The sequence below is a fragment of the Epinephelus moara genome, chromosome 6 (assembly GCF_006386435.1).
Source record: "Epinephelus moara isolate mb chromosome 6, YSFRI_EMoa_1.0, whole genome shotgun sequence".
NCBI classification, from domain to species: domain Eukaryota; kingdom Metazoa; phylum Chordata; class Actinopteri; order Perciformes; family Serranidae; genus Epinephelus; species Epinephelus moara.
In genome coordinates, this window is record NC_065511.1 from 30696087 (window position 1) to 30718677 (window position 22591).

Genomic DNA, 22591 nt, shown 5'->3' on the forward strand with positions numbered 1-22591 from the left:
GCCGACGAGCCAGGATGCAGTGCGCTTTTTTTCTCAGCATACACCAGAGCTGCTGAGTGGAAATTCAACACATTTTTTTGTCCCAGTGGAAGTGGGGAGAGACTGGAAACATTCCTTGCGGGACAATGGGCTATCAAAGACCCCAATGACCACTCCCTGTAGTTCACAGGCATGAATCAGGCAGCAACAGGTTACACAACAGCCTCCGCAGAGATTGGATGGAGGGGAACCTTGCCTGGTTTCACAACCTGTATTAAGTGCAACTCTGCTGTGACTCAGACAGACTGTCATATGGTGATCTGAAAGTTGGTGGCAATCTTACTGAGGCGTGGATGAGTCAGAATAAACAGTGCACAGTTCAGTTATTTAATGTCAAAGTCAGCCTAAAGGAAAGGCAAGACAGGGAAAAACTTTTTCCATAGGGTGCGTTAACTGCAGTTGTTTCTAATACAGTTTCCGATGTTACAGAATTATCTAGAAATATGTTAAACCATGGGTGCTTAAAGTTTTGGTAACAAAGTGCCAATTACAGGGGCCAGCATATGATTAAGGGCCGCATAGGAAAACTGCACAAATCTCACTCATCTCGCATGAAACTGCCGAGTTGTCCACTGAAAAATCACTATTCCTACATCCCTAACCGGACAGATGCTTGTTTGAGGCAGTAACTGAGTAGTGTACTGAATGTAAGATATTGAAAATGAAGCAGTGACATGGACCACAAATGATTCAAATATTATGCATGCATTTCATGTCATGTTCAGGGGCCCTCAGGCTGCACTTTGTGTTAAACTAACAAAGATAAGGCTGCAACCATTCATTCATTTTATTTAGTCATTCATTCATTTTCCATAACCGCTTTTCCTGTTGGGGGTCGTGGGGAGGCTGGAGCCTATCCCAGATGACACTGGGCGAGAGTCAGGGTACACCCTGGACAGGTCGCCAGACTATCACAGGGCTGACACATAGAAACAGACAACCATTCTCGCTCACATTCACACCTATGGACAATTTAGAGTCACCAATTAACCTGCATGTCTTTGGACTGTGGGAGGAAGTCAAATTACCCAGAGAAAACCCACGCTGACACGGGGAGAACATGCAAACTCCACACAGAAGGGCTCCCCCACCCTGGGTTCAAACCAGGAACTCTCTTGCTGTGAGGTGACAATGCTAACCACTGCACCACTGTGCTGCCGCAACTAATTATTATCAATTAAACGGAGGATTATTTTCTCTCTTAATAAATAACGTTTGGTATATGAATTTTCAGGTAATCATATAAAATGAGTCACATTTTCTGCATTAGGTGAAGTCATTAAAATGGCTTGTTTTCTCTGACCAACACCTCCTCACAACTATGCTGAAACCATGAAATCCTGGGTATATCTCCTTGAAAACTGACTTTATTTATTGAAAAGTTATTTAAATATATCTCTCGATTGAGTCATTAATTACTCAGCTAATCATTTCAGCTCAGCATAGCTAAAAGTGGTACTTGATTCCAGTAAAACTTGAATTATTGACTGATTTGAATCAGGAAGAGATGAAAGAGTCTCACTCTGTTGGTGTCTCTACTGTTCCTGTGTTATTAAAATGAAAAGGTACACTAACCATAACATTTTCAAAGTGTTAAAAATATAAACGTGATAATAAATGTAAATGTATGTAAATGATAGACATATTCTGAAAGATTTCTTGCACTGTAAAAGCAATGACTACACCTGAAAGTGTGATAAGACTCAACCATGTGGGCAACATGCGTCACCAAGGTTATTGATGTGTGTGTGTGTGTGTGTGTGTGTGTGTGGTGTTGTGGTGTGTGTCTGTGTGTGGGTGAGGCACAAAAGGATATTAAGTCATAGAAGTGGGTAATGTGCAGGATGTGAAGTGTCATCTGAAACCAGGTTGAGGGCAACCACATCCCTATTGTCAGGATGAGCAAACGTACGACTTACAAAATAGCCATATACTAAATTTACTCTCCATAATCAAGTGTGCTAATCATGCACACAGAAGCAATCTAAGTCTTTGCATGTTCACTGTCTTTGTGCAAAGCAAATAACGGTGTGGCAGCGCACTTGGCAACAGACAAAACAATGCCTTTACGATCTGATCCTCAGCTCTCTGCCTGTTGAGGCAAGTGAAAGACAGGAAGAAAACCAGTCTTATTTTTTTCTCACATTAAATAAAAGTTACAGTGGGCAACCTAGTCCACAGCCCAGCCCTGGTGGAACATACTTTCCTCAACCGTTGTACCTCCTTGTGTTTAAACCCTGACCGCCTTTAGTGTCTGTATCTAATCAAGCCTCTAGCCCCATTATCTCTCCCTCCCTCTCGCTCCCTCATTCCCTCGGTCTGACCTTACAAGGAGAGGCAACAGGGTTGATGTCATTGAATGAAGAATGCTGCAAGAATCCAGAGAGAAAAGAGAGCGGGGAGGAGGAGGGGTCTGACTGGACAGTTTAAGTGTGCACACACACACACACACACACACACAGGGGAGAGAGAGAGAGAGAGAGAGAGAGTGAGCGAGAGAGAGAGAGAGAGAGAGAGAGAGAGGTGCTGTTTACATAGTAATACACAACTCCTGAGCCAAAGTAAAACGAGAGAGAACTTGTTTGGAAGGATGGTGTCATTCCTTTTCCAGGCTGAAAAGCACAGGGGGAGGGTCTAATAGCTGGAGAGGGGAAGAGAGAAACAGAAGTTACCATTACAGTCAACTGTTACTCAGCCTGGACCAAGAGAAAAAGAAGAACAAAAGAAAGAGGGGAAGGGAACAAGGAGAAAAGGAGACACACACTGCAGTTGTATTAACAGGGTAAGTAACTGTATTTGCTGTGAATCAAGATAGCAGGAGACGATGGCATGTCTCACTTTTTGGGGGGTCAGACTGCCCCAGGTTACCTAATAAGGTAAAGTCTATTGTCAGGTTTCAATGATAGCACAGATTTACAGAAACTCAATGAGGGTTGCTGTTTACACCTCAGGGAATGGTATCATTGTGACGTGACAACTTCTATGGATCTGTCATAAAGCTGTGTTTTATATATCATTTTAAAACTACTGAAGGGTTTAATTGAAAGCTACCTCTGGGTGGGTGGTGGCCTGTTGTTTCCCTGGCTGTATGGTGAGCAACGTACAGTAGGTTGCTACACCAGCTGATGGACACCGACGATAAGGAATGGGCTATGCGGAAGCTCCAACAGGAAGTCAGCCAAAAAGTTGACAAAGCTAGCAAGCTAGCAACGCAGCTGGAAGCCTTTATGCACTACAGAGAGTAGCAGGAATATTAAACTTGATGACAGCACAGTTAAGAGAAGCCGTCTGCTTTGCCATATGAGGTAAGAAGAAAAAATGGGGCGGTGTTACCCACCGATACAAACTGACCCAAGGGTTGTAACGTTAGGAGAGGTAGGTTAGGGGTGTGCGCGAGTGAAGCTAGCTAACCTTACTGTTGATGTGATTGATGATAAGCCACAGAGCTTACGTTCATGTTTATCACACAAGGTGGCTCGTCAGAGTCGCGGGTGAGTGTCAGATGCCATTAAATCGTCAGAGGGTTTAATTTCTGTGTTAATGTGTGTCGAAGAAATGACGGTAAATCATATGAGCGTTACCTGAATCAACCCGACTGAGACACGCTAACGTTTCTAACGTCACGAGCGTCCAACGGTTACTGCTGGAATGTTAACATCAACGTAGAACTGATTTTCCCTCTTAGCCACCTAGCTAAATTAGCCAACGTCTAGCTAGCAACCTTCATTTTTTCCGCACTCTGTACATTGCTAGATAGTGAATTATTAATTATTATTTATTATTTATTAACCTAGCTGTCTGTCTCCATTCGCTGTGTTTGTGACCGCTCCCCCATTGATGTCAGCTGTCAAAGGCTAACAGTTGGCTAACGCTATCTAATCAATGGGGTGCCGAGGTGGGTGGAGCACCATGGTGCAGTATGTGTAACTTATTATTGATATAGCCAAGTGATTAGGTGGCACATGATTACTGCTCTGTTGTGCCCATATTGAGGACGCCTAACAGTTACACGTCTTTATCACTGAATGGCCTATATTCATAACCTAGTTGTGTCTCATATCATGAATGAAAGGATGCGACCAGATCTGCCACAGCTCAGTGCACTATTAAGAGGCATGTTGGGAGAATACAGAGGGATCATGGCCATGTTAGCACAGCACTTACACAGCTTTAGTGAATATAAAAATCCTGTCATTATCAGTATTAGCCATACAGCTGTGCCTTGCCTCTCTGATTTGCCTTTTCATCAGCCAGATAGGAGGGAAGCCTCAGCCCAAGGCCATAGTAAACTGTGTTTAAGAATAACTAAAAGCTAGAAGACTCCAGCTTGGGTTAGCCTGAGGTTTGTGTGGTGCTTCTGTTTGAAAAGACTCAGATTATGGTCAGTGACGCCTCAGTAAATTGTTGAGGCAAATGGAAATCAGTGAATGGAGATGATCTATGAATGAGTGCATGCTACCCTTGATGACTGGGGTGACGAGGAATCGTCTTTAATTGCAGCCTCTGAGAGGCAAGACAGGCAGGCTATTTTAGGGCATCCCTTTGCGCTAAATCCCTGCATGTGAAGCTCTTTTGATTTTGTCTCCCACCCATCTTGTGACTCTTCTTTAGCCTAAATCCCTCTACTGTAATATCTGTGGAAGCGGATAAGGTTGTGCGGGTGAGAGCTTGACACAGAGCCCATCGCCTGATGTTATTACCAGTTTTGAAATGTTGCCTGCTCAATCAGCCATCTAACTGTAGTCTGAGAGGGAGCACAGCACTGGTGCTCAATGCATGTCCAGTGACCTGTAAGATTGGACTCAAAAGGGTTGTTTGTCCCCGCATTAGTGACCCCCGGCCTAGACACGCTTTCCCAGAAACTGGGTGTGCTATTAACATGCGAACAATAGAGAGTTTCATCAACAACACACTAGTCACTGATACAATGACCAACCAGACGCGGAAAAAGTTAGTTACTCTCAGGAATTTAGGTTCCTGTAACTGTTAGGGTAACTGCCTTTATAAATGTGGAATTAACTTTGTGTTTGTGTTTGATTGCTTTATTGTATTTATTATTATGTGCAGTTATGAGCTTGATACTAATGTGGGACCTTTACCTCTATCTGTGTTGTTAAAAGAACATCAATTTTGGTAGAAAAACCACAGTAAAAATGTTTTTACTGAATATATGTGAGCACATTGGTGCTCAAAAAGAAGTTCATCTATGCACCGTGCTGCAACACCTCCATATATGACCTTTTAAAAGGTAGCAGCACAGTTTATAAACCAAATGTAGTTCCTCTTTAACCTCAAAGTAATGAACCACTGCTGAGTTAAACAGTTTGCCATGGAAAAGTGTGGTAAACTCCCCCATAACAGCTACTGCATCACATAGTCTGTCGCCTTCAGAAAGAAGGTGTTCATGTGAAACTTATTAACACGAAGACAAAACACAGTGATAACAACAAGTGTGCTACAAAAGGTGCAGTTTTATTTTTGTTTATTTGCGCTTTTTCATAGTCCCTATGGGACTTATAATGTTGAGTCTCAAGGGCCTGTTTCAAGTCCTGAAGAGGTCTCTCTGTTCTGTAAGGCAGTGATTCTCCAACCATGTTTAGTGCCAATACCATGCTGTTTTTCATATTCTTCAAGGTTGATTACATTTACCCTCTGTCGCATGTGTAAATCAGTCCCTGATAAGGTGGAATGAAAACCAACTGTGCTGCAGTACCCAAACCAGCATTGAGTACCATTTTTGTAGCCTGTAAAAGCTGTCCAGCCACGTGGAGGTTGCACAAAGTTCAAAAGCTGCAGAGGACAGCGTGTGATTTATGCAGGGGCCCTATCTAAATGCTCCGTAATGCCATCCTCCATCACAGCTGTAACATAGAAATGATTAAATGCAGCTTCAAGTGATGTCATTCAGTTAGTAGTGAGCGAGGGATGAATGAGAAGTTGAGGAGAGCACAACAATAAACGAGATAAAAATGGTTGTGGTCTGCCTCAGAACACACGTCTGTACATCAGATTGTGAGAGTGAGCCAGAGCTTATGACAAGCACTCCATCCTTCAACAAAGCAGCAAAGATATATGGAAAGAGAGGCTGTTTGGAAAGAAGCAAAAAAAAAAAGAGGTGATGTCATTGAGTTGTAGTGCCAAATATGTTCCTCAGTTGAGGGTCTCTCTCATCTCAAGGATCAGGTTTCAAGATAGATTTGGAGTAGGATGTCTGGAGCTCTGCGTGGAGCTGATGTCATCTTATTAAATCCCTCAGGATCGAATCAAGGAGCAGATGGAACCTGACCACAAGTTATCACTGTTGAATAATTGAGGGGACTATTGCGTATTGTCTCGTATAGAGGCAAGGTAGCTAAAGTGCTGTAATGAAAAGACTAAATCACAGTTTATACCCACCCTTCTTGTCAAGCACTCCTTTTAGAAAGCCATTATAAATCCAAGTGCCCTGTTTAGAGCACTTCAGCCTTATTTAAAGCCAAGAGCTTTATCTTCACTGTAACCAGTCAATCTGGTTTTGCATTAAGTGGCCACTCTGTTCAACTTGAAGTAAGCATTGATATCATGTTAATAAGATGCCAGCTGTTTTTCAAAAGACTGAAAAAACATCTGTCCTTTCTCTCTCTTGCACTCTCCTTTTGTTATTTTATTTTTCCATTGGTGTAAACTGCTCTGCAAAATTTCCCTGTGTGCCTGTAGAAAGTTGGCAACCAGAACACTTTGCATCTCTATTAGAGCCTCACCATCTCCCCTATTGATTCATGCAGCAGTTTTCTGAATTATTTAGACTACATGAGATAGTGAAGTGGAGCTAAGATTGTAACTGTACTGAAAGGACACTGACATTTGAGAGTAAATCTCATGCCTGGAGATACTTTCACTGATTGTGGTAATGTTTTTCGTTAGATAAATGGTCAAAACTAATTGTGTTTTCTGGTGGCATAGCTAATCTGAACCCTATGATCAATCATTAATGCTGTTGTAGTGAGATGTATCAGAAGGAATTATACTTCAAATCAAATTTTTGTCTAGTCAGAGCAGAAAGCTATTGGTCTGAACTTGTGTTAGTTTAAAACTTATGACCTATTTACATGATAATACATACAATCTGATACATAAAGACTGTACATACACATATAGAGCGATCTGATAAAAATGCATATACACAACAAATTAGTATTCCAACAAATGTGTTGTGTACCCAGGTTGAATACATCAGTGATTCATAATGGGAAGTCTAGACTATTGAATGACACAGTGGAAGAGTCGACACCTCCACATGCCCAAAGGACATATATGGTTAAAAGTGTTCAACATCTATAAATATTGATTTTAAGGAAGCTGACTCAAAAAGCAGAAGAGAAAAGGCCTTGCTGCTTTCTCTGCAGAGAAACTTGTGATTATATCACGAGCACCAGAGATACTTTCATGAGCTCTGAGGGGTTTTTGTCTTGTCAGAACTTGAAGTGTTGCCTGTGTGTCCCAACAAAGTGGAATGAGGATGAAACACTTCAGCTCTTTCCTGGTTAGTTTAGCCTTTACTGTTAGCTAGGCCCAGTCTGCATAATGGTTTTCAAGGCTATGTCAGGCTTGATCTCTTCCTGGGGTAGGTTGTTTTCCCAAATGCAAACTCAATTATATCTAAATGGTGTAAACAACTGATGTAGCTACATTTTAACCCACAGTGTAAACAAAGTGATTTGTGGCTTTTGGAGAGGTTTGCTTAACAGTATTATGTGTGTCAGGAAATATGTGTTGCAACTCCAAAGGCAAAAATATAGTAAGTTAAACTAAAAGGAGCCAGTTTAAAATCACTAATTTAAGAAAGGAAGAAAAGACAGTTGGTCCAGGGTTAGATTTAAGACTCTTAAAGACTTTTTCAATGCCATTTGGAATGGAATTTAAGACAATTTTACAATAACCAAAACTGAAGAAAAACAAAAAACATGAACTGACATCAGTTATGTTGAGGGAAATTTTTGCATGAAATGTTTATTGTAACATAAAACATGACTTTTTTGGAGGTGGAGATGGTGGCTGAACAGACCTGGGAAATACCTGACCTTTTTTAGCAAGTTTTCTTGGCAAATTTGTTTTTCATTCTGCATGTGGGATTCCACTGCCTTGATTCCCGTCATGCAGAGTTTGAAAAACTTTTTGCAGAAAATACACCAAGCCTTCTTGCCTTGTACTGAATTAGCTATGCTACAAAATCTTGGTTAAATAGCCAATACTCATTAAATTTGTACTTCCCCATGTCGTCCAGGGTGCAGCGACAGCCAGCAGATAGTGGATCCTCCAATCTGAGCATCTTGGCAGGAAAACAAAATAGTAGTGTTTTTGGTTCCACTATCCAGATTTGTGTGAAGTTAATCCAAGAAGCATTCAGTTAATTATGAAAGAAAATAGATGTTATTTTGAGATTTTCTGATGCCAATGTCTTAACATTTTCAAGTCTTTTGAAAGATTGATTTAAGACATTTTAATACCAATTAAAACCTTATTTTTAGATTATTGAATTCAATGCCTTTTAAGGCTTTTTAGGGTCCGGTAAACTCTTTAGTCACAGTTATTTAAGTATTTGATATTTTGGGGATAATATTTCTGAAATGTTGAGAAGAAACCATGGCGACATACTTATTAACATACCAGGATGTTTATTTCTGTTTTCAAGGAAAACCCATGCACATCAACCCCTAGCCTGTGAGAGAAATACTAAAGCTAACTCAGGAGAGGTATATCAAGACGCACTGATACAACCTTAACCTGTTTTTCAGTTTGACTTGTGCATACTTTTCTTTTGGAAATGATTAGTGTAGCCTTAGTAGAGTAGACAAAACAATGAATGGACATTTACTGAAGTACTTCTGAATTATAGATGACTGAGAAAACAATCCCACACTCTTCTTTTCCATATCTGTGACATTTATGGAGGCATCTATGCTATGCAACCTTCATTAGGATGTAGAGGATAAATGCCTCATAACAAAGAGATAATTGCATACTGGATGTTCAGTGGAAAATGTTAACTCCAATTTGTCTAATTCTTTCCACCTACTCATTCTCTAACAGGTTGTGTGTTGTGGCTGCGTGACATTTATCTTTTACAACCTATTGAAGACTGCATAAATAGTCCAAAGTCTTAAGCAGTGTCATAGTGTAAGCTAAGACAGCCAGTGTGTGTGCAGATGTGTGCGTCAGTGTGTGATTGTGTGTGTTGGTGGAGGAGGTCAGAAAGAACAACCGTGCTTTTGACTAAAGTTCATATTTGGGGGCCGCCGGTCTTCGGGGGAAATGTGTTCAGACTTTGCGAAGAATCTCGGTAGAGACACTGAAGTAACATCAACATTTGTTTAACCACCAGCATGTGTGAGGTAAATATTTGAGCTCTCCCTCTTTTTGACGCACCTCACATGAAAATGTTATGATAGTTGCTATCGTCCCCTGGTCTCCCTCCTACAAAACTTGCTCTCGTCTTGTTTTATGTCACAGTAAACAGCCATGTGTTATACATTGTAAATTGTGTCTGGCATCTGGGAGTGCCACTTTGTCTGCTCGGTATACATGGCCCGAGGAAATGTTCACACACTTTTCTCTCATTCCACTGTAGACCATTTGCCAAAGCTTTTGTGTTTAAAGACTAACACTGGATTTGCAGAATGCCTCGTGGTGGTTGTTTTTTTGTTTCTTTTACTGCAATTTCACTAAATCCAGAAATAGTCACAGTCCAAACTACATTTTAAGAGACACTGCAAGCCACAATAAACCTCTATTTTAATTAGTTTTGCTAAGACTGTAGGGGTCGAGACAGCTGTGTCTCAGTTATAAACTATACAATAGGTACCAATCTGCATAGCGTACTGTTTTGGCAGTTGGTATAAAAGAAGTTAAAGTTTTGTACCAACAGGAAATGAGAAACAATATGCACAGATTGAATCAATCGAAACTGCAATGTTAGGAAGCAATTGCCAATTTTAAAGTTGGAAACCTAACAAAGCAAAAATAAAAATGTTCCTCCAAAGATTCATTACCTTCATATTAAATTTTTTTAGTAGTTCCTGCAGCTGTCTCACCTTTTTTCCCTCTGTTTCCTTTTCGCTGTGTAGTGACGGATAACTGTCCGTCAACAGAACTCTAAAACTCTTGGTGTAGTTAATTTTGTCGCTTGTTCAGTGTAAAGGCATTGCATACCCAAAATCTGGTTGCAATTACTTTGTAATTTGGAATTGTGTTGGGCCAAATGCTTTGTTGATGTGTCATCACCACTAATCCTCCTGCAAAAGACCCGACATGCTTACACTGCCAAGGAATGCGAGCCCTTTGACTTTAGTCAGCTGATTAATGTTGGTTTCATCATGTGGGGTAAGAGAGTAAGACCTCTGAGTCTGGTGCTATTTGAACCTCACTGCAACCTGTATTATACCATTTCAGAAAAACAGCCTCTCATATAAGTATTAATATTTTCCTGTACGGTGTCCAACTGATGTTCATAACGTTTCTTGTGTTCATCCTCAGATAAATACACAAAATGGAGGACTCCAGCAGCAGCAAGCCATTCATGGTGACATCCTCTCTGAACTTCAAAGTCACCACCCCGTCCTTCTACAACCAGCCAAAGAAGTTTGCCTCTGTGGCACCACCGCGGCCAAAAAGTATAACGCCTCCCTCGGCTCCATCACCGACACCAGTAGGCACAGCCGTGATTGGCCGAGTGGGCGACCTGCCCCCACCGCCGCCTTCGCTCTGTGATGGTATATGCATTATTAATGCTATTTTGTGAACCATTTCTGTGACAATCTTAAGTTGAATCCACTCAGTCAGTCCGCTGTACCCTGTCCCACCCCCTGCTGCTTTTTATGCTACAGCATGCAGAGCTCCACCAATGAGTGCAGAAAACATCAGTTGTGCAGTGCTGTTGTTTTAATAAGTTGCAGACAAGACATAACGTCACTGTGCTGTAATTCCTGCCTTTGAGATATTACAGTCAAATGTTGATAGTTACAGAGTCTCATACCTTTTGCTTTTGGGGGGATTTTACTTTTAGAGTTGTGCATAATTATACCTCTACTGCAAATTTAAAGATGTCTGAGCTGATCTAAATCATGCACAAAGTCAGACAACCTCACCAAGTTAAAGCCTCTCTGTGGAGTTTATGATCATTATAAGTGCTAGAGTAATGTTTCACAAGTGGGCCTCTGTTTAGTTTGTATTGCGCACATACATGACACTTCACAGTATGTGGGTGACGCCACTCACATTCCAGCTGCCGGTTTCACACTGTTCAGGACGATGCTTGATGGCATGTACGTGCAAAGAAGCGTAACAATGCACCTGACTGTGAAGACTGCCAGCAAGTAAGAATAGATGTCAACAGTGCAGGTTTCAAATGTTTTGAAAATGTAATTTCCAAATATTTTATCAATGAGGAAATGCATTCAACATATTTGTGAGACCTGAAGGATACACACAGTGGTTTGGTAAGAAACACTGAAACTAAACAGACATTTTCTTTGTTTACAAGAATTTAACAAAGGAAAACATACGTCAAGATAGTGGCAGGACTGGGCTGTACCCTTTAGCCCTCTTTACACAGAGATCACACGACAGAGCCGCAATATAGTTCCTTCATTGTGCTGAATTTGTTGGGGTTTTTTTTTTACACAGAACCAGCAGCATAATGGTTCCCCAGTGTGTGGTTTTAGATAGCATGCTGGCATTGCGGAAGCATAAGAGGACTGATGAGCTTGATGCGTTACACAGCAACAGCCTCTAGTGTGGCATGTAACGTATGCATCAGTAGGGCTTTCTAAACAATAACATGGCAATAACAATCATTTACCGTCTTAGTTATGTGGCGGCTGATTTCGTACTCTGTCTCACCTAATCGTGAGCCCCAGGTTGCAGACATTTTCGGCTGCTGTTATTCGACTTAAAGTTAGCTACTAACTGCTATCAGCTGTTTGTTTTTTGTTTTAAAAATCTCCTGGCACTGGGTCTCGCACATAGCACATCACCAAAACGTCACACCCATCCCGTCCATGGTCCCGTCCTGCCGGCTATCCATTTTGCACAGACGTCGATTTTGTGCTGATACCACTTCCGCTGTCGACTTAAAAGCAAGACAGCTGTCCCCCCTTTCCGCAAAAATGGCGAGGCGGAATAATGGCACGACATTTCCACCTTGAACGGGCAGAGTAAAACAGGCTTTTTCATTCTCAGTAGACATGTAAAGTTAAGCAGTTGTAAATCCTCTCCATAGCTTTGCTCTTTATTATGTTGTCCTGTTTGTTTTTTATTGCTGTAAACATATGATGTCAAAGCACTCACTACATATGACAAATGATTGACAGTGAAAACTGGATGATTAGTGCAAACTGAGTTTAAGAAACAGCTTTTAACCAATCAACCCTCCTCATTTCTGCCAGACTTCCCACCCCCTCCTCCTCCTCCACTGGATGATGATTTGCCAGCCCCTCCCCCCGAATGCCAAACCACACCCTCCGCCTCTGACGCCCCCCCTCCCACCTTCCCTGCTCCACCTCCAGTTGCAGATGACCTGCCCCTCCCAGCTCCCCCCGAGGACAGCGCCTGTCCGCCTCCCTGCCCGTCTCCCCCTCCTCCCCCACCCCCTCCACCTCTCCCTGCCTCCGGTACCAGTATTCCCAGTGCTGCAGGAAACCCACAGGTGAGTCATGATGGTATCTTCACCAAATTAGGCTGAAGTTGCTTCGCCTGTCTGCATGTTTCCTCTTTTTGCTGCATGTAATTGCATTTTAGCATAATTTGATCATCAGGCAGGACACTGGAGGACATTGTTGTGGAACCACAGTGAGTCCATGGAGTGTTGGCAGGAAATACTGTCTTTGAGATTTTCCCACAAATTATATTAGCATTTGTCTGGGGTAAATCACCCAGTTTCATGCGTCTAAGAGGATTATTGCCCATTTATGCAACTGAAATAGTTTTTAGACATGGCATGAAAGGCTAATTGTAGAGCTGTTTATTGTTAGACTGCTTTAATTGCAGCTGGTTTGTCAGGCTATAAAAGCACCAATGTATGGAATTAGATGTTGTTGGCCGCTGTTAAAAGAAATATATATGTATAAAAAGTCTTTGACAGGATGAAAATAGAAGTATATCTCATGTTTAAACCAGCAATGATTCTCTGCAAACAATTCACTGAATCCAAAAATGTAATAATTGAACAGTTAGTATTCTCTTTCATCCAACTAGGGAAATGAAATTAAAATAGTATTCATTTATTCATTGTTGTCGTTAATCACTTCATTAAGTGTGTTTGTTTATCATTCATTCTTTCAGTGGATATGTAAATATAACTAATGATTTTTCACCATCATCTGTCTTTGTATTCTCGGCTCATCCTGACCTCATCGTCCTTTGCTTCATTGTGATCACTTTATTTGTCTGAATAAATAAATACTCATTGTGACTGTTTCCCCTTCTGTCTTCCTCTCCCAGAGGCTGGTGGAGAAGCAGACTAGCTTCGACCAACAGCTTGACTCTCTAACTGACTTGCTGTCTGAGATGGAGACCAGGGGACCTTTCAACCCTAAGGTACAAAGCATGGAGGGGTGGAAAACACACTGTAACAAACATAAGACAGAAGGATACAGAAAGATTGAAGAGCAGATGAGAGGGGAAATGACAGCAGACTTTGACTCACAGGAGCTTCACTGTAGAAAATGAGAATGAGTCAGACACAGGGAAGAAAAGACAAAAAGAAAGGTAGGTAAGTCAGTGGAAATAGTTTGAAGAGATGCCAGGTTGGTATCACTAGTCTCACTTCATCTGTTCAGGGTGAAAGCTCAGTGATTCGTGAACTGCGCATACAGCACACCAGACTGATAGAGAAGACAAAAAGTGAGGTAGCGGGTGATTCACACTGAGAGAGGAGACACTTGCAGGGAGGGAGAGGGAGAGAGGGAGTGATGCACACAGAATTGAGTGGAGAGCATGAGAGAGTGATGAAGCCAGAGTGTGCTGCCAGAAACCCAGTGAGAGGGCCATAAATGGAGAGTGTTTTTATCCAACTGGGAGGTGCTGGATCATGGCAGAATAATGTTGGCTCAAAACTGCAAAATAAATGTCAGAAAGATGAAGCACTTCTGATAAGCTCAAACTGTGGAACGCTTCCAATGTTTACTTTAATCAAAGTACCTCATTCGATATAATAAAAGTGTCTGCTCGCAGCATTTCAGTTCCCAAGGTTATACACTAGAAATGAACTTCCTCCGTTGAATCATTGTTTATAGTAAATAGAAGTTTTATGTTGCAGGACAAGCTTAATGCATGTATAGATTAACCTTACACTGAATGTCTTTTTCTGCGTGCTTTGTTATGAAGTAAAAGAATCTGTAAAGAGATGATTTTATTGTTGATGTCGTCGTTTTATCCACAGTTACCGAGCCAGTATTCTTCAGCACCAGCACCCAAGCCTTCAGCTCCTCCCCCAACTGCTCCTAAACCAGCTCTCTCCTTCCTCCCACCCCCTGAGATGGGAGACCGCCCGCCACCGGCGCCCTGGGCAGAAGAACTAAAAGCCAGAACGAACCGACAAGCCAATCACAACGCTGCACCAAACTCTGCTGCTCAGCCGTTTAATAAGGCCCCGGCTGTGGCCCCCAAGTCCGGTTTCGGAGGGAGACCAACAACATCGTCGTCGTCTCTAGCACAAAAACTGAACCAGAACCTGAACCAGAACACCGCCCCAATCGCTGTTGCACCAAAACCTTCTCCTCCCTCTGCCACCTTCCCTCCACCTCCCGCAGCTCCTCCTGCAGCTCCTCCTCCACCTAACAATATGGCGGCTGCCCCGGCCTCTAATCACATTAGGAGTTCTCCCTTTGCCAGTCAGATGAATGCAAACCAAAACCCTCCTGCTGCTGTGCCTCCTCCTCAAACCAAGATGATGACATCTCCCCCCTCATCTTTTAACCAACCAATGAAAAGTCCCCCTTCATCAACGGTATGTTCCAGAATATTTTACTTCAGAGTAACTCTTAGCATTGCATCTACTTCAGTAAGGAGACACAGGAAGTACAAATAATTTAGTTCATAGTCATCAGATCAGATCTATGCATCTCTGGACCAACACTAACCGTGTTTTCAGAGGTAAACCATTCAGTCGTAAATAACAAAATGCTCTCTACGGTCTGTTGTATGAAGCTTTGTAAATAATGTATACATATGTGCTAATGGCTTTGTGTGTTTACATGTGCATGCAGCCCTCTCCCCCTGGCCCCATTCCTATCCCAGGTGGAGGCGTTCCTCTGAATATGAGGGAAGTGGAAGAGCTGGAGAGAATGACCAAGGACTTCATTAAAGACATGGACACACACGCACCTGTCATCACCTCCCCTCCTACAGGTACATACACACATGCATAAACAGAGGGGTAGCTGTAAAATAATGGTGAAACTAACATTGAAATTTATCGCTGTGAGTCATTGGTATGTGATGTGAGAAGCATTTTAAAGACAGTGTGTTGGAGTTAATGGCATCTAGCGGTGAGGATTGCTCAGTGCAACCAGTTGAAACTTCTCTCATGTGCCGAGCATGAACTGTTCACGAGGTTTTTACCATGAGCCAGATTATCCACAGAGCTCTCTTCCTCTCCAAAACAAACAGACCTGGTGATTGAAACAAGTGAAAACACTGAATAAAGCAGCTTCACATTACAAATCAGTGTTTTTCCGATGCTGTTCGGCCTGGTGCAGAGAGGCTGCTAATTATGGTGGCTGACGTAAAAACGTGAATGGCCCTATCGAAAGTCAGCGTTTGGTTTGTCTGTTCTGGGCTACTGTAGAAACATAGCAGTGCAACATGGCGGATTCTGTGGAATAGGACCTGAAACGATTCTTATTTTCAAGTGATTATACTCTAAAGAAAAGGTGTGTGTATTTTATGAAACTTAATGTTGCAAAAAAAAAGTTTAAAGGTTTATCATGTGTGGAAATCATTTTGTTCAATACAATACTCATTGATTAGGGGATGACACTCGTTCACACAAACAAAGTTGAGTAAGAAGATGGATTTATTTGTGGATAATCTTGTTTGTATATCTTCCTCGTTCTCTCCTCCCATTTTAGAGGTCTGTGGGAAGTGTGGCGAGGCTCTGTCCCGCACTCAGCCAGCAGTGAGGGCCATGGATAAACTCTTCCACTCCAACTGCTTCTGTTGCATGAGCTGTCATCGCCCCCTGCAGGGCATGCAGTTCTATGACAGGGATGGAGCACCTCAGTGTGAGGACTGCTATATGGTGAGGATACACACGGAGCTAATGGACACTGCATGATCATACCAAAACACCAAAAGCTCTCACCTTAGTGTCTTATCATTTTAAAGGGATACTTTAAAATTTTTCATTCAGCTTTGTATCATAACAACTGTCTCCACCACAGGAATATGTGTAAATGATCTGCGATAAACTTCCCTCCATCTTGCCACTGCCCAGATCTCCCTGCTCATTTCCTGGTGTAAATTGCATCATCCAGCAGATTTTCGCTGGGCTGTTGCTTAAATTATAGATTTTACTTCCTCATTTTAGTATGGCGACCATCACAGTCCAAGAGTATGAAACGGATTGAGAAAAAGAGAAGTCTCTCTCCCTCTCTAAAACTTGGATGAAACTCAGGTCAAACTGTAAAACTAGGCAGTGCTGATCAAATATAAACCAAGAGTCTGTTCCTGTTTTGCCTTTTTCTCACCTAAAATGGCTGCAGAAACATAACATTGTGAACAGGAAGTGGACATCATACTGTTTCATGTATTGTGAAATAAGAGGCTGAAAAAACCCCCCACCATATTGTTTTTAGATGAGCAACTGGCATTATGTCACCCACCAGCCGGAGCGTCTATTAGTCTGGTGATGCACAGTGCACTGTAGTAGTTCTAAGTTTTGAGTAAAACTGAATACCACTGCCCTTTTCCTCTGTTTTCTCTGGTCATGTAGCACTAATTTAAAAAAGTATTTGCATCTTTCTACTACATAGGCAGCCCAGTTTCATGAAAAGACCATATTTCCAGCAGTGAAATACTTCTTTAACTGTCAGTGTAGCTACAACTCACATTTCGACAGTTTCAGATTTGAACTCCTATGTTGTAACATACACAGTGCACACTTCATCCTACATACTGATGAGTAAACACTGATAGTATGCAGTGTTCAGAGAATACCCTATGTGTAAAGAATGTGCTGAACAATGTTGACACAGTGAATATATCATCTCTGTGTGCCTCCTGGTTATTAACTAGTTTCTTATTTCCATCTCATGTTCTTTCCGCTCCTCATCAGAACTCCCTGGCAGTGTGTTCCCGGTGTGGGGAGAGGATCACAGACCGCGTGCTGAAGGCGGTGGGCCAGTGTTTCCACGCCCAGTGTTTCCGCTGCAGCACTTGTTCCTGCACACTCGAGGGGGCACCCTTCATCACTGATGACAACAACAACCCCTACTGTGTCCAGGATTACCACAGGTAGCTACTGGCAGTCAATTCCTCAAGGATAAGGAAATGTTGCATCTCTTTTCTTAAGAGAAGTGATTGGGTTGCAGTGCAGTTTTTCAGCATATTGAAGCATCAGCCACCCAAACATGTATTTCAAGGACAATCAGTTTTAGCTGTTTGGATTTTCCATTTTCATGACGCATTCATCCTACCTATCAGGATTACTGATAAGAGTGGTGTTGCTGGAAGAAGGAGAAAACAACACTTCTTCTTCACTTGATTTGGACTGATAAGTTTACACAGCATGCTAAACTGTGGATAAAATAGTAATACTTAATCCTCTCTACTGCGGGGTCCACAAGCACCAAATCTGATTAGGTTTTATTAGAATACATTGCTTTTTTGGTGTTTCTTGACTGTAACTGAATGTGTGAGAATTTGCTTAAGGCCATCAACTAACAGCCAGGTTTTCCTAACCTTTCTATTTCAGGCGTTTCTCCCCTCTGTGTGTGAGCTGTAATGAGCCCATTATTCCAGCCCCGGGCAGCGAGGAGACAGTCAGAGTGGTGGCTCTCGACAAGAACTTCCACCTCAAGTGTTACCGTTGCGAGGTAAGACATTTAAACAAATAAATCCACATCACATGGTGTATGGAAGGTGCTGTGTGTAGGATTTTAAGGGATATATTGGTAGAAATGGATGTTTTCTTTAGTGTACAATCACTTACAGATAAGAATCATTGTGTTTTTGGTGCCTTTCAAATGAGCAGTTCATATCTACATAGGGAGTGGGTCCTCGTCTACGGAGAGATCACCATATTGCAATGCCAGGTTTCTATAGTAGCCCAGAATGGACAAACCAAACTCAGGCACTAGACCAGGCCCATTTATATTTTTTGCTGTATCCACCGCAGTTATAAGCCCCTCTGCAATGAAAGTGTCGGAAAAAGATGGATTTTTGTAACAGGACACTGCTTTATTCAGCGTTTTTACCACTTTAAATCACTGGATCCTTTTGTTTTGGAGAGGAAGACAAGTTTGCGGATAATCCAGCTCCCTGTAAAAACCTCTTAAGCGTCTGGATCTTAAGTTATTAGAGAAACAAGGTGAGCACACATTAGCGGGTGCTGGGCTATAGCCTGTCTGTGATGTGTGGAACAGAGTAGGAGAAACACTGATTTGTAACATGAAACTTTATTTGGTGTTTTTACTGGTTTTAATCACCTGGTCAGTTTGTTTTGGAGAGGAAGAGATCTCTGCAGATAATTTGGCTCCTGTTAAAACCTCCTGAACAATGAACTTTGAAGGAATTCTTACCAGGAGAAGTTTCAGCTGGTTGCAATCTGCAACCCTGTCTGCTAGATGCCATTAAATCCCCTTAAATCTTACACACTGTTCCTTTAAATAAACACTAAAAAGTAACAAAACACTAATAAATATCTATCTATTGTCCTGTAGGATTGTGCTCGCCCTCTCTCCATAGAAGCAGATGAAAATGGCTGCTATCCCTTGGATGGTAAGATCCTGTGTATGAAGTGCCACACCCAGCGAGCCAGGCAAGCTGCACAGTGATCGGCCGGAGCAGCGCGACTCAGATTAACTATGAACCAAAATCCAAAAGCACAGGATTCATTCAGCTGCCGTTTTGCCTTTGCAACAGGGCTTTATTCAGTATACGTGCGCAGGTGTGAGTATGAATGTGCTGTGTGAAAAAGGTATGTTTGCATGCAGACTCAGTGTAGTATCCCCCTCGTCCTTGTTCACTTCGCTTCAGTGCAGAAGTAATGTACTGCATTGAAATAAACTTCCTTCATCTTTTATTCCCGATCCCGAACTCTCTGACCTCTCATCCAGCCCTCCCTGTGTACTACAACTTATTTTTTTGTGCCAACTCTATGTTTACGCTAAATTTCCAGCAGAACTTGCACAAGAACAGTTTGGTCAAAAGAGCAGTCTGATGAATATAAAGTTGCCTTTCTTTGTCTCTTGCCTCAATATTGTAAGTAGCAACATATACTGAGATATTTCCATCTTAAGACTTTCACTGTCTGGTCTCTTTCCCTATGAGCATTGTAACTACACTGATGTTACTGAGACAGGTTGTTACCACAGGGTGAGGAGTACCACAATCTCCCATTTGACCACTCTGCATATTTCACCACTCCAGTTGGCTGTTGGTAGAGCATATCTTCAACGCTTTGGCAGTTGTTGTGCCTGCAAGCATGGTTAATTATGCTTTCCTGCCTAGAAAGTGCTTTATATCAGCCGATCTACTCTGACACAGCATTTTAAAGTCATCTAGGGCTACACGTTGACTGCAAAAAGATAAAAACAGTGAATGTTGCTCTTAGTTTTCTGTGATTTGAATTTGATAATTTACATGCATGCGTTGAATAATGTCTCGTCGCTCTCTCTTCTTCAACCATACAGACTGTATAAGAGCGAGGTTAGAACAAAAAAAAATCAGCTGTTTTCTTCTCAAACGTAGCTCAGAGCTGATTTAACTGTGTATTTTTAGATGCATGCTTTTGGGATGCACAAATTACGAACAAACAGACGAGCACAGATTCCATTCTGGGGATCTCATCATTAAAAAAAAAAAAAGAAAACCCCATGTGGTTATAAATGTCAGCTGCATAGCTGAAAACAGGACCTATCATGTGATCGTTGCACAGTTCCATTGTGAAATAAAAAAGCCTTTAAGTGTCATTTTGACTCTAAAGCTCCCGCACATGATCAATTTTGTATTCGTAGACACCATCTAGAAACATAATAGTAGCTTTTGATATACATTTTCTTGGAATCCCTTGCTTTGACATATAATTTATGGACCATTTTTTTTTAAGTATTAAGGTTATATGTGTGCCAGTGCTAAAATAACCTGTCCTAACAGCAGGATAATAGCTCAGTAGCGACGTTAGAGTTTTAGGTAACAGATGTTAAAACATAGTGACCAACTTTCATGAAGCTGTTGGCAAGATTAAGGTTAATAAAACAGATACATGAGATTCAGTGTTCTCACTGTCATGTATGTTTTATATCACCTTTTTGTGTTTGAGCCCAGTTCTTTGGTCTTGATAGATCCTAATGTTAAATACCACTATTCTTTCCATTATTCATCTTTTGTACTCTGTTCATGTCAGTTATATACTATTTTATTCTTATCTTACTGTACTGTACTTCATTGATAAATGCTTCAAATAATTTGGTTTCATTCTGAACCTGGAGATGTGCCTTTCTCCGCTGTTGTTTCCCATTGTTACTCTTGAATTGAGCCTGGTTTGCAGCTACAGAAATTCATTCCACGATTAGAAAACAGTTGTTACTCGTGCTTGCATTGAGCCTGGTGCAGTATAACACCAGAATGACTAACATGGCAATAGTTACTAAGCATTGCATGCTATTTGTGTAGGTGGTGGTGGCATCTCTTCTAGTATCATGTCTTTTGTTTGCACCAACGACTCCACCTCTGTGGCCCCGCCTTCATCATCAGTACGTGATATTATACGTATGATGATGCCTTCACAGTCGCATTTATCTGGCGTTTTGTTGTGTTACGTCCTATTGTATAACTTGCAGATGCCTTGTCTTTTCATATAACTTTTTTTTTTTTATAAAGTCCTGTTTGATATGTGTGAATGTGTACATGTTTAAAACATTATTTAGCCCCACCCCTCCCCCTTTGGCTGTATCAAAAGATAAACAAATAAATAAAATGCTGAATATCAAATGTTTTCTGTCTAATTTGTCACCTGGGATGAAAACTGGTCAAGTGAGACAATCGTGAATCTTGTCATCTCGTCATCATTTTTATCTTTACATGTAGATACTTTCATTACTGAAAATCAACACTGAGCTCATCATAAGCAAGTACGTGATTAAAAAATAGAGATTCTGTGGCTGTGACATCACTTCCGAGGGCGCAACCACAATGGAAAGTAAAGTGACAGCACTTTGAAGTAAATAATGTTAAGGTTATAAAGATTTAATAAATGTTGGACAGCTTGTGATTGTTATATAATTTGTTATGGGATGTTATGCTGGATTTTAAGTAATTACATTCATTTTTTTTAATGTGGTTTTGACACTATCCCAGTTGAGTTCCCTTTTTATATGTCCCTCACAAATCTAGCTAGCTAGGTAGATATTTTAAAGGACTTACTCAAGATATCAAAGGTTTTTATCCAACAGCAACCATTTAATGATTACTTTTTATTTCTCTTTCTTTTTACCACAACAATTTTTACAATAACCATGGGCGGATTGTAAGACAGTGGGCCCCAGGGTATAGAGATGCAAAAGGCCCCACCACCTCTCCAGCAGGTGCTCCAGCCCCTTCCACTCCCCCCGCTGCACGTGCATGCCTCCAGACCTTGTGTTACTCATGTTACTCGGTGAACCAGTGAAAGCGTTGTAGGGTCAAGGGGACTATATCTATTTTGTGTTATCTGGGTCCACGACTGAAACGACTACCATCTTGCTCTTGGCCAGGTGTGCATGGAGACACCGTTGTCAGGCTGATGTTACCAGCTAACATTAGCTAACTTTGGCTACTGTTTTCTACCTAACCTAACGTTACGAAGTTAATCGATCCCAGAGGTCTTGGAGAAGTTGTCGCAGCTCGATGTAATTGCATCCAACTCGAGGTGTGTTTAACATGCTTTAAGGTTTGACAATAGCTGACTGGGCTCTTCCAAACCCAAGACTGAGGTTTTGGATCCACATCTGCTGCTGTTTCTCAGTTACTTTTTACAAATACTTCTCCCCTTTACGTCCTACTGTATTTGGGTCATAAATTGGCTCTTGTTTTATCTCAAGTTTTATTGATTGGAACGGCCGTAAGCAGCGCAAATCAAAGGCATTGGTGCAGTGTTGGTAGACTTTGCCTCCAGCTGCCTTCAGTTTGGACAGAGCACCATACGTCATATGCAAAGACACTATGACTGTGCAGTTTTTAAAAACATGTTTACATATTGTCTAATATTCTCTGTTTGTCTAGCATTTGTTGCTTTTCAGTAAATAAATTGTCTTGATATGACTTAATTCTTATGTTTGCTATCTTGTCCACCTGATAAATGTGAGTCATATATTAA

General features: G+C 41.5%; 1 protein-coding gene across 2 annotated transcripts; it reads left to right on the top strand.

The window, feature by feature from the left end:
• The first annotated feature begins 2563 nt into the window (after nucleotides 1-2563).
• Nucleotides 2564-20107, top strand: zyx (zyxin). Of its 2 annotated transcripts, none has more exons than XM_050047389.1 (10): nucleotides 2564-2821; nucleotides 10552-10787; nucleotides 12462-12721; nucleotides 13516-13611; nucleotides 14456-15022; nucleotides 15282-15423; nucleotides 16146-16315; nucleotides 17351-17529; nucleotides 17990-18110; nucleotides 18957-20107. In XM_050047389.1, the coding sequence occupies exons 2-10, from the start codon at nucleotides 10565-10567 to the stop codon at nucleotides 19068-19070; spliced, it is 1872 nt and encodes a 623-aa protein (XP_049903346.1). In that variant the 5' UTR covers nucleotides 2564-2821; nucleotides 10552-10564; the 3' UTR covers nucleotides 19071-20107. The 2 variants fall into 2 exon arrangements, with proteins under 2 accessions (XP_049903346.1, XP_049903347.1); XM_050047390.1 differs by lacking the exon at nucleotides 2564-2821 and adding an exon at nucleotides 3094-3344.
• Nucleotides 20108-22591: the final 2484 nt, after the last annotated feature.

What these genes read in the sequence shown, in the direction of transcription:
- zyx (XM_050047389.1), top strand. Translation starts at nt 10,565, where the DNA reads ATGGAGGACTCCAGCAGCAGCAAGCCATTCATGGTGACATCCTCTCTG. An exon ending in CATCACCTCCCCTCCTACAG is followed by an intron (nt 15,424 to 16,145) that starts GTACATACACAC and finishes CTCCCATTTTAG; the next exon opens with AGGTCTGTGGGAAGTGTGGC. An exon ending in AGTGTGAGGACTGCTATATG is followed by an intron (nt 16,316 to 17,350) that starts GTGAGGATACAC and finishes GCTCCTCATCAG; the next exon opens with AACTCCCTGGCAGTGTGTTC.